Consider the following 12,988-nt stretch of genomic DNA (forward strand, 5'->3'; position numbering starts at 1 on the left):
AATAATCAGAGCCTCACGTGTTTTTTTTTTTTTTGTAGTTGTTGGCACATCGGCATCTGTGGCCATAATGCACCTCCCAAGGTTTTTGCAGTACTTTGATCCAAGCCTGAGGCGGGATTCGAACCCGTGACCTTTGGGTTGCCAGGCATTTACTTTACCCACCCAGCTAGCCCGGTCGGCAGAGAGCCTCACGTGTAGGCTTATAGCCTCAATGAAATACCCATGGTAAATATTTTATCAAAACTGTTTCAGAGAGTAAAGATTAATATCAAAGTAATTATGAAAACCTTTCCCTTGGCTCCCTTCACTGTTAGCTAAGGCATCAGTGAGGTGAACTTGGGTAAAAATGCAATTTCATAATTTTTTTTTTTTTTTTTTTTCCCCCCATGTATGACTATCATCCTTTAAAAAAAATTATTATTGTACAAAAATTATGTGGACATAAACTGCTATGTTAAAGTTGTCCATGAGCAAAAATGCTAACTTCGTTGAAAGTGTGACCCTATGAGTTGATTGTAATATCAAAAGCTAAGATATCTTCTGTTCAAAGTAAATGGCAAGTTAGTTTTGCTGGGAGCTAAATCAATTCTTAGGATTTGAAAATCAGTTGGAAATTTTTTTTTTTTTCCGGATTTTTTAAAATTTTACTGCTAAATAAAACATTTATTTTTTCTAAATAAATAAAAACCTGGTGTGTTTACTTTCAGTTCTAGCAGGTGATGGCAGTTTATTTTTCTTGTTTATTTTCTCACTAGATGGCACTAGTGGTATTTTCACAACTTATTTTTATTTTTACCTTGAGCTGCTCTTGAACTTGGGTCACTGTGCTTGTTTGCTGGCTACATATCCTTACTACTGATGGGTTCCGTGGTAGTTTTGGGTTAGATGTTGCCCATGAAAGTAGTTGTGATGTCAAAAGCAGGACTTGTAATTATTGTGATATTTTAATTGTGGCAGTGCATTCTGGGGCATACTTAATTAGGGTGATGCATTCTGGGACAAGGTATTCTTTGAATGGTGAATAGGAGGAACCCTACCATTGCCTGCTGCTGCTGCCCATCTACTTTGCAGACAGTGACCTGCCATCTTGTTGGTAGGCTCTTTCACAAAAGCAATTAGTTGGTTGAGACCATCTGACTTGTGTTTGTAGCCATTAGATTTCACAAAAGCAATTTCTCTCTAGCTGGCTCCTTCTGTTAGCACAAAGCTAAAAAAAAAAAAAAATCTGACTTGTACAAATTTGAATCCTTCCCTAGGATAAATAGAATCAAGTATATCAGCAAATAAGTGTTCTGAAACACCTTCATTTCCAATGTAAAAGTTAAGTTTAGTTTTTGTCAGCAGTAAATTTTTAAGTTTATTCTATCAACAGTACTTTTCCTAAAAAAAAAAATAAGGAAACACAGACTGATAAAATTTTCATAGCATCATTTTTGAAAAGCAATCATACAAAGTATTTGTTGAAGAGGAATTAGTCCTCTTTACATTTAAAGCCCCATTCAAAACATTGTTTGTGGCATTCATTTGTCTCTGCAGTTTGTCGTCTGTGGAGCAGACTTTAGAAAAGGGCTCCATTGCATGTTCTCAAGAAAAAAATCCAATGTGTTTGTACCTATTAAACTTAATTTTTTCACCTAAACAATTAAAACACTGGTGGCTCCATCTGTTGGTAGAAGTTAAGTTTTCTGTAAAAAATCTGTCTTTGAACCATTAACTTTGGGATAATCAACTGTAACATGACTTGTGCAAATTTGAATGCTTTTTTCCTTAAGACATTTTAGCCATTTAAGTTTTGTTTTTAGTTATTTAGCACTAGAATAATTAGTTTATATTTAATCACCAACATGAAACTGCTTAAAATGAGAATTGTTTTCAAATTTAATTAAGGTGATCAATTGTTAATTTTAAGTTGTTTTATCAACAGTACTTTTCCTTAAAAATAAGGAACCACAGACACTGATCAAATTTACAAAGCATAATTTATTGTTAACAAGCATATAAAATTATTTTCAAATTAGCACCCAGAACAAGCAGACAGAGGAAAGGTCAAAGCAAAATTGAAATTGCACTTGTTACAACATACAAAACTTACTCATGTAGTGTTTAGCAGACCACATACACGCAAACACATTTTTTTCCACTTTCACTGGGTATTTTCTTTTTTTATATACCCACTAAGTTTATCCGAAACTAATTTATTAATTATACTTAGTTAACCTAAAATGAATTTATCATTTCACTGGGAGTTTTTACACACTTAGTTGAATTGAAATAAAGGAGAATATTAAAATCATATACATTCCTCAGCTCACAAATCTTAACAACACAGATTGGAAAATCCCTTAAGAGTTGACTGCTTTTTCCCTTCAACCTAGCAACCACACTAGCAAGGCTCTTGATCTGATTATCAGTAGTGATTCTTCATGTATTAAGAATCTGCAGATAAAGGAACCACTAAGTGGCAGTGATTAGTGTGCTGAAGTGGGATTTACTCAGAGGTAACTACCATCAACGGTGAAGGGAAGGATTTTTGCTTTCGTAAAGGTGACTATGGAGGTCTGAGACAGTATTTAAATTTTATACGGTGGGGACAACTGATGATGTTACCAACAGCAAATTCAAAATGGGAGCCATTCAAAGAATTAATCTTGGAAGTTACTAGTCTTTACACACCAACTAAGAAATATTGTTCAAGATTTAGGCCTAAATGAATGTCAGATGAACTAATGAGACATGTGACAGAGAAAAATGCATAGGATGCATAAAAATTAATGGATGACATGGAAGCCTATGATAGCTATAAGTTGGTCTGTAACCACGTCACAAAGGAGGTTAGGCAGGCAAAGGCAGATTCTGAGAAATCTTTGGTGAAGGATGCAAAGAAAAACAGCAAAGAGTTCTTCACATATGTAAACTCTAGAAGGAAGGGGATTGTTTGATAGCCTAAATCAGATTGGTCCACTGAATAGAGATGTTTCAACTGTTGATGATCCTGCTCAGGTGGCTAACAAACTGAGTATTTTGCATCTACATTCACACATGAGGAGTTATTCAGGGAGTGGAATGCCAGAGGTGAATTAAACTCTGGCAGTGAGCTAGATGATTTTGTAATAACAGGAAAGTGGAGGAGAAATTGTTGAAGATAAACATAAGAAAGGGACCTGGAGGCCATAATCATGAGAGCTTTGGCATAAGCAGCACAAGAAGTAATGCAATTGGGTTGTGATCTGATTTGAAGTAAGTTTCTGGTGGAATGTCGACTGCAAATGCCAGAACATAGAATCAAGTCGAGACAATTACTGCCTCTTGGCTCCTCATTGATAAACTTATTCCTGAAACAAAAAAAAAAAAAAAAATTAGCCAAAACCAGCTTTAACTTCTTGAATATCCACTACTAATTCCTTAACGGAAATCTCCAGTGGGGCAAAGATAACTTGATTTCAATCCTAAAACTTGGTCCTGTGTTCAATCTAAAAAAATGTATTCTGCTCCTATGCTTATCTTTGACGATACTCAGAGAAATTTAAGATAAACATAGGGCACCTGCGTTGGATGGGATCTACCAGTTATATTTAGGAGGCAGCAGAGGAAGTAAGCATATCGTTAGCCATAATTATGAGAACTTCCTTGGACTCAGTTCCCCCTGAGTCCAAGGAAGTTCTTTGTGAATTGGGGTCCAAGTTCCTTGGACCCCAATTCACAAAGGGCAACAAATAATTACAGAACTGTTAGTTTAACTTCTGTTCCAGGGAAATTTAATGGAAGCACTGCAGGATCACTTGGACAAGACTTCAATTATAGCTTGGACAGCATGGTTTTGTTAAGGGGAAGTTGTCTGACCAATTTGATTGGATACTATGATGTGGTCACAAAGGAACTGGATGTAGGGTATAACTTTGAGATCATATTTGGATCTTAGAAAGGCTTTGATACCGTTGCACATGATGACTGCTGCACAAATTGGAGCAGTGCAGCTTTGGATGCAAATTACTACTATGAATAAAGGAATGGTTGAATGAGAGAAGACAGAGTGGTAATCAATGGAAACGGCTCTTTGTGGACTAATGTTATTAGTGGAGTCCCTCAGGGTTCAGTGTTGGGGCCATTGTTGTTTTCTATATTTATAAATGATATTGATGATGACAATACGAAGGTTGGCAGGGTTAATGACGCTAATGACAATATGCTGCTGCTACAGGATCTAGAAAAGTTGAGCAGATAGGCTGCGAGGTGGCAAATGTACTACATATGAGAAGCAGTAACCCCAGAGTGACGTATCAACTCTGTGGTACTACACTGACAGTGGTAGAGAATGAAAAGGGCCTGGGGCAATTGTACAGGCAGATATGAAGTTTTCTGAGCAGTGCAGACGTTCTGCAAGAGTAGCTCATGGTGTCTTGTCAATGATACACAGGAATTTTTCTGGTAGGGGATGAGCTGATTATCTTGTAGAAAGCAATGGTCAGGCCATATCTTGAGTACTTACACAGGTCTGGAGGCCTCATTTTAAGGACAATGTAGAGCTGTTGGAACGAGTACAGAGAAGGGCAACAAGATTAGTGAATGGAACAAAGGATTACGAAGAAAGGCTTAAGTTTTGCTATTAGTGTTTGAGAATAGGCACCTGCGTGGTGATCTGATTGAGTGTATAAAGTCTTGAATTGTTTGGCCATGCTCAATGCTGATGGCATTCTTCCTCTTGCTCAGAATAATCACTTGAGCGGGCATAAATTGAAATTGAGGAAAGAGTCGTAGGATAGATGTGTGGAGGTTTTCCCTTAGCCAGCAGGTAGTTGATTTGTGTAACAGACTTCCATCTTTTGTTGTGGAAGTTGATAGCCTAAATAAATTTAAGGCTGAGCTGGACAGGTATTTGGAATGAATGGAGGGGTGAAATTGGAGCGTGTTTTTTTTTTTTTTTTTTTTGGCTGATGCATAAGCTTGCTTTCTTGCATTGTATGCTTCTACTGAAGCTAATCTGTGATCAAAGTAGGCTCGGATAGTTTGGTACAATTGACATGAGCATGAAATCGTCCGAAGACTTGCGAGGGCACTCTCCGACCACAGTGAATCAAAAGCACCTTCGATGTCTATGAAGATGATCACTTCATATTTTGATGTGGAATTCTGGATGTAATTTTTTAACACAAGAAGTGCATCTCTACTGGACTTGTCCTTGAGCTTGGAAGAAATAGATTCTTGGTACGAATAATCGTTCGTGGAGTTTCCCAAAATTCGGTAGAAGAGAAATGGGGTGGAATGGTCTGAGGGGGGGGGGGGATTTGTTGGGTTTTCATAGTAGTTTGAGTAGTGCATTCTTCCAGAGGCAGGGAAAAGTACCACGGAAAATACATTTGTTAAAGAGATTTAACAGGATGTTAGGATAAGTTTCTCTGAACTTCTTAATGACGTTATTCTCTAGCAAGTCAGGTCCAGGACATTTGTGGACATTGATTTTGTTTGAAGCTCTTGTGAAGTAAACATTTCAGTATCCACAGTGGAGGAGAGTTGAAAGTTGAGGATTTGTGTTATGGACAGTTGGGAGAGTCTGTTGACTGATCATCTTGAGGGAAAAGTTTATCCACAATCGTGGCAGTATAATGCAGGTCGTGGTTTCAGAGTCGTTTGTTAGTATGGATTTGTAGATATCATTGGTTGGAACTTTATCCCTGCTAAGTTTATAGAGTAAACCCCACGAGTTCGAGTTACCCACAGTGGGCGCCTCCATAGCCAGGTGGGAAGAAGCAGCAGTGCGTAGCACACCCTTGTTGATTAGACCGGGGTTCGGGCCCGTCACCACCAAATACAGAGGTTGCGGAAAGGTCAGGGAATGACCACCGCATATACCGGAGCAATATGGCCTTAGTTGCTAATGCTCCTAAAAACCAAACAAGTTACCCACAGTGGAGATGAAAGACTGCCATGTAGCGATTTTTTTCTTTGAGATTTCGAGATTATTAGCATTAGCATTAGTAGAGGCATTTGATGCAAGAAAGCAAGCTTATGCAGCATCAGCCAAAAAAAAAAAAAAAAAAAAAGTAACATAAATAAATAAAAATAACCACTTCCACTTCACCCCTCTGTTCGTTCGAAATACCTGTCCAGCTGAGCCTTAAACTTATTTAGGCTATCAACTTCCACGACAAGGGATGGAAGTCTGTTCCACCCGCTGGCTAAAGGCAAATTTCTGCACATCTATCCTACATCTGTCTTTCCTCAATTTGAATTTATGCCCTCTCAGGTGATTTTTCTGAGCTAGAGGAAGAATCCCATCAGCATTGAGCATGCTCAAACCATTCAAGGCTTTGTACACCTCTATCAGATCACCCCGCTGGTGCCTAGTTTCCAGACACTGTAATTTGCAAAACTTAAGCCTTTCTTCTTAAGAGAACCCCTTTGTCCCATTCACCAATCTAGTTGCCCTTCTCTGTACTCGTTCCAGCAGCTCTACATCCTTCCTGAAATGAGGCCTCCAGGCCTGTATACAGTACTCTAGGTGTGGCCTGACCATTGCCTTATACAAGGGAATAATCAACTCCTTATCCCTGCTAGAAAAATTCCTATATATCATTGACAATACACCATGAGCTACTCTTGCAGCCCGTCTGCACTGCTTAGAGAACTTCATATCTGCCTGCACAACCACCCCCAGGTCCCTTTCATTCTCTACCACTGTCAGTGTAGTACCACAGAGTTGATACGTTGCTCTGGGGTTGCTGTTTCCCATATGTAGTACTTTACATTTGTCAATGTTAAACTTCATTTGCCACCTCGAAGCCCATCTGCTCAACCTTTCCAGATCCTGTTGCAGCAGCATAGTGTCAGTAGTGTCCTTGACAACCCTGCCAACCTTCGTATCGTCTGCAAACTTGGACATTAAGCCTGATATACCATCATCAATATCATTTATAAATACAGAAAACAAAAAGGCCCCAATACTGAACCCTGAGGGACTCCACTAATAACATTAGTCCACGATGAGCAGTGTCCATTGATTACCACTCTCTGTCTTCTCCCCCTCAACCACCCCTTTATCCATAGCAGCAACTTGCCTCCAATGCCACACTGCTCCAGTTTGTACAGCAGTCTTCCATGTGCAACAGTATCAAAAGCCTTTCTAAGATCCAAGTATATAATATCAAAGTTATTCCCTGCATCCAGTTCTTTTGTGACTGCATCATAGTATCCAATCGAATTGGTCAGGCAAGACTTCCCCTTAACAAAACCATGCTGTGTCCTAGCTATAACTGAAATCTTGTCTAGATGATCCTGCAGTGCTTCTTTCACCAGTGCCTCCATTAATTTTCGGGAACAGAAGTTAAACTCACAGGTCTATAATTACTTGTGTCAGCCTTTGATCCCCCTTTGTGAATTGGGGTCACATTTGCACATCTCCAGTCAATGGGTACCTCCCCTGAGTCCAAGGAAGCTCTCATAATTATGGCTAAGGGTTTGCTTACCTCCTTTGCTGCCTCCTTTAATATAACTGGATAGATCCCATCCACCCCAGGTGCCTTTCTTGTGTTTATCTTCAACAATTTCTCCTCCACTTTGCTCTCAGTTATTACAAGATTCTCTAGCTTACTGCTAGAGTTGAATACACCTCTGGCATTCCCCTCGCTGAATAACTCCTCATGTGTGAATGTCGATGCAAAATATTCATTTAGTTTGTTAGCTACCCGAGCAGGGTCATCAACAGTTGACCCATCGATCTCAAGTGGACCAATCTGATTCATCCCCTTCCTTCTAGAGTTTACATAAGTAAAGAACTCTTTGCTGTTTTTCTTCGCATCCCTTGCCAATGATCTCTCGTAATCTGCCTTCGCCTGCCTAACCTCCTTTGTAACTTGGTTACAGATCAACTTGTATCTATCATAGGCGTCCGTGTCACGTGTTAATTTGTATGTATCCCATGCATTTTTCTTCTCTGCCATATGCCTCATTAGTTCATCTGACAACCATTTAGGCCTAAACCTTGAACAATATTTCTTAGTTGGTATGTAAAGCCTAGTAGCTTCCACGATAAGTTCTTTGAATGCTTCCCATTTTGAATTTGCTGTTGGCAATATCATCAATTGATCCCACTGTATAGAATTTAAATACTGTCTCAGTCCATTGTAGTCGCCTTTACGAAAGCAATACCCCTTCCCTTTACCCCTAATGGTAGTTACCTCTTTGAGTAACTCCCACTTCAGCACACTGTGATCACTGCCACCAAGTGGTTCATTTAACTGCAGATTCTTAATGCATGAAGAATCACTACTGATAATCAAATCAAGAGTATTACTCCCTCTTGTTGCCTCCCGAACATGCTGATGTAGAAAACAATCATCCAATAAATCCACAAAAGCCTTGCTACTGTGTGAGTGACCAGCCCCCAAATTCCAGTCAATATCTGGGAAATTAAAATCCCCCATTATAAGACTCTCTGATTTACTGGCCCACTCTATTTCTCCGAACAGTTTCTTATTATACTCATCAGAGTCATTAGGCCTATAGCACACTCCTACTCTCAATTTTGATCTCCCAATGTTTATGTCACACCAAACTGACTCGACACTGCACTGTCCAGCGATGTCGACTGGCTTCACTTCCTTGGATTTTATGTGTTTTTTAACTAATAGCATAACCCCTCCTCCCTTCCTATCCTTTCTGTAGACATTGTACTCCCCAAATTCCAGTTCTGCATTTCTTATATCTGTGTGACACCACGTCTCTGAAATCCCCACAATATCTGCCTTTGATGTTTTGAGCAATACCTCAAATTCATCAAATTTATTTACTAAACTCCTAGCATTGGTGTACACCAATGCTAGGAGTTTAGTAAATAAAATTTACTAAATTTTACACAAGTATACATGCACCTGCTCTTTTTCTTAGCTACCCTAACACACCCCATGTGTTTACTTGTACCCCAATGATTCCCAGCAGTCTCTGAAATATCCTGCATCTTATTTTCCAGGCTGCTGCTCATTCCAATAGAAGCAGTGCAAGAATCACTTTCACCTCTGCCAGTGGCTACTGTTAATCTATTAGTCCTTGTATCCCTCCAATCTAGCAGTTTTCCGACCCACCTAACATTGCCTCGATAGCATCAGCAAACATTCTTGCACCCTTTCTATTTAAGTGTATCCCATCCCTGTAGAAGCAGTCTCTCCTGTTAACAAGTACAGACCAGGCTGAAAAAAATTCTACCCCTTGAGCCCTGCACAATCTTTCCAGGGCCGAATTGATTGACAGGGCTCTCATCATATACTCCCTCCTATCGTGTCTGGGCAGAATTGCAGACACTTTCAATTTCAACCCTAATTCACGGCTTTTTTTCATCAGTGACCTGTACTTGTCAAGTAATTCCGCCGGTCTCCGGCGGAATTACTGGTGTTTTATGGTTCTGTATTCATTTCTGAATACAGAGCCTTCGTTGGCAGGACAACAGTGTCGTCGTTGATACAGTTGATATCCTTGCCCTAGTCTTGAAATCTTAGCTGGGAACTCCACAGGGAACAGATGATTTCTTTGGAATTATTCTCTTATTCGAACATTCAGTTGCTCGTAGTAAGGCAGTTTGCATAGAGAAGGCTTGTTCTTCATCGGCATTAAGCTAATTAAATGAATCTAAAATTTCATCACGCTGACATAAACAGTACACGCGTGTTGTTTAGGTCAGTCTGATGAATGCTTAACTGATTCCAAGAACAGTGGCCATTTTATATGCTTTATAGCAAATCTCAAAAAAAAAAAAAAAAAAAAAGCAAATTTTCTCAAGCCTTAACGAGGTGATTTTGTAAATTTATGATTTTAAATGAAATTGCACGATGGTCACTGACTATCAAAGTCCCTTTATTCTCTGGGAACTTTACTTGCCTTTATGCTGGAATTTTTTTCTAATAAACAGTCATATGTAATTTCGAAATCGCCATTTTCATATCACTCAGCCTCATTCCCACAACCTGTTTTCACATGTGTCTTTCGTCAGTAAAGATCATCCACAACATCGGCTGAGTTGTCTAAGACTTTCCCACACCCAGTACACAAGGGTCCGATCTTATTCGCTTTTTTATTTTCTTGTATTCACATACATTAAAAATTTGTTGTCTCCATTCTTCTCTCTCTTTGTAAGTGCTTTCTCGAACGCAGCCTTGGCCTCTTTAACCTTATCTACGGATTTATTACAAATCAATTTTTAGCTGTTGTAGGATCCAGTATCTTTCATCACTGAATAACTGTCCCATCTCTCTCTTTCTGCTCTATTTTATTGGCCTTCTCCTGCCATATTTTCTGAATGGTATATATTCGTTTATTTTGTGATTTTTGCTTTAAATATGTATTCCATAATTCAAATATATCTGCCCTCGCTCTTCAATCCGCCCAATTAACAGATGCCATATAGCGACGTAAATTGTCAAATCATGATAGAGTGAACTGAGTGATCACTACGTGCCAATGGTTCTTGCATTTAAGTCCTGTGATATCTGATTTATGAGTAATGAGGTAAGAAATATTCTCACTAGTATTTTCTCTAACAAGCTGGTACAAATAACCATTGATTGGAATAAGAGGGAGGGAATTCCCCTCCCTCTTATTCTTCCATGTTTCTCTCCATGTAGAGACTTCTCATACTCCTCACATTCGGTTATGTAGCTTACTCCCTCTCATTATACTTTTGCTTCCAACTCCCACCGCACAAATATTTCTTCCATGTCGAGTTCCCTCCCTCTTATTCCAATCAATTAGGGGCAGATTTAAGTTACCCGTAATAAAACATTCACACTTACTTGCCTGTTCCTTCTCCATGTAGAGATTTCTCATACTCCTCACATTCGGTTATGTAGCTTACTCCCTCTCATTATACTTTTGCTTCCAACTCCCACCGCACAAATTCTATGCTGGTTTGTAACTTCAGACTCAATGCCCTTTGCTTACCACATCCACCTTGCATACTCCCATAGTTCTGTAGTAGGTGGTTTGGCACTTTTTGCCTTGACCAGTGGGCTGTGAGCAACCGACAAGAAGTGTTTCTGATGTGGAAGCATTCCAACGCACAAGTTCCCACATCATGCTCATTTGAAAATGAATGATTTCTTTACTATGCCCTACAACTGCTACTTTATCACTTTGACTTGCACGAACAGATGCAAATTATCACTGCTCTGGTTTATGAAGCTGTTTGGCTTTTTATACGGCAAGCTATTCAGCAGTCCATTATGGATGGGGTGATTATGATTCAGTAATCATGTTGGACAGACTTGTGTAGTTGAGGCTTCCTAATATTCATAAAATTGGACAAATTTAATTAAATTATTTGAAACTAGGATTCCCATAATGATTTTAAAATGATTCAGTAATCTGATATTACAGACAGGTTTTTTTAAATGAAAACTCCAAACACGAGAGGTAGGTATTAGAACCTATAGTACTTAGTACCGTCCTTGGGTGGAAGGTTGAGAAGACGATAGAAGATATTTGTTGACATTGGACTTGAACGTCTGTAGACTGTAATTTTCAGGAAATACGTATAAAGGAAGGTTGTTCCAGAAAACGGCAGTTGAATGAATAAATGAGGAAGATGAAAAGTTGGTTCTGTGAGTTTGAAGTTGGACAGCAAATGGATGTTGGCTGGTGGCTGCACGTGTTCGGACGGTTTTGAAAGAGAGAGCGGGAATTATAGAAGCCAATTCAGAAGAACAGTGCCCATGGAAGTATCTGTAAAAAAGGCATGCAGCAGAAAGAGTACGTCTGTGAGACAGCGAGTGGAGAGACTTAGAGATGAGTCATTAATTAACCAACTATCCTCTTCTGACTGGAATCTGCCCTACCAATCCATGGTAGGGCAGATTTGCGATTTGTACAGAGTGAACAGTGTTTTTAGAAAAATAACGGCAAGATCAAAAGAGAAAACTAAGTTTTTGAGATGCAGAGCAAGCTGTAGTTGTAATGTGCTTGTGTCAAGAGAGCACATATACATACTGGGCATTACACAGTATGTATATGTACATATCCATTCCGATATGTAGTCATATTTATTCATATTATTTTAAAAATCAAATTATTCATGAATATTTGGAAATGTATCTTGGCAAATTACATGGGTTACGGGAAATCACTATTTGGTTAACATACATTTGCCCTCGTGGGTAGCACAATTAGTAAGGTCGCCTTCCTCCCCACTCCGGGGGGAAAGAACTGAGTTCAAGTCCCGTTGATGATGTGAGTTTTTATGGGCCTTTTTCACAATGTGGCTGCATCGGTCTCAGGCGAGGGTAGCATATTTTTTTTTTCTCCCGGAAACTCAGGTTTTTCGTCCAGCAAACAAACTTGACCTCGGAACACTTGCAATTTACAAACAATATACACAGAGCAATATGGCTTTAGTCGCTAATGCTTCTAAAATCCTACTACTACAACATACATTTAGTTGACAGATTTTCCAAGAATTCATTACATAACTTAGGTATATATTTGTCTTCTGTGGAAACAAATTCTAAACCTCTATGCTCTTCAAAAAAATTCAGAATTTTATGAAAAGTTAGGGTTCAATGTGCCCAGACACGACAGGAGGAGTTATATGATGAGAGTCTTGTCGATCGATTCGGCCTTAGAAAGATTATGCAAGACTCAAGGGGTATAATTTTTTTCAGCCTGGTCTGTGCTTGTTGACAGGAGAGAGTTTCTACAAGAATGGGGTGCACTTAAATAGAAAGGGTGCAAGAATATTTGCTGATGCTATCGAGGAAATGTTAGATGGGTCGGAAAACTGCTAGCTTCGGGGAGTACACAGACTAAAAGGTTAATAGTGGCAGCAGCCAGAGGCAAAAGTGATTCTTGCACTGCTTTTATTAGAATGATCAGCAGCATGGAAAGCAAGGCAATGGAGATTTACAGGATTGTTGGGAGTCATAGTGGAACAAATAAATACATGGGCTGTGTTGGGGTAACTAAGAGTAGAAACAGGTGCATGTACACCAGTGCTCGGAGTATAGTTAATAAA

At 39.2% G+C, this 12,988-nt stretch overlaps 1 protein-coding gene across 1 annotated transcript in view; it reads right to left on the reverse strand.

Moving 5' to 3' along the window:
• Positions 1-746: 746 nt before the first annotated feature.
• Positions 747-12,988, reverse strand: part of LOC150089020 (uncharacterized) — a 291,242-nt gene continuing 279,000 nt past the window's right edge. The window contains exon 14 of the mRNA XM_090371014.1: positions 747-1,207. Coding sequence (XP_090227140.1) covers positions 1,197-1,207 — 11 coding nt within the window. The 3' untranslated portion in view covers positions 747-1,196. The remainder of the gene's footprint in view (positions 1,208-12,988) is intronic.

The sequence above is a fragment of the Mastigoproctus giganteus genome, chromosome 3 (assembly GCF_048544385.1).
Source record: "Mastigoproctus giganteus isolate SK-2022 chromosome 3, ASM4854438v1, whole genome shotgun sequence".
Classification (NCBI taxonomy): Eukaryota; Metazoa; Arthropoda; class Arachnida; order Uropygi; family Thelyphonidae; genus Mastigoproctus; species Mastigoproctus giganteus.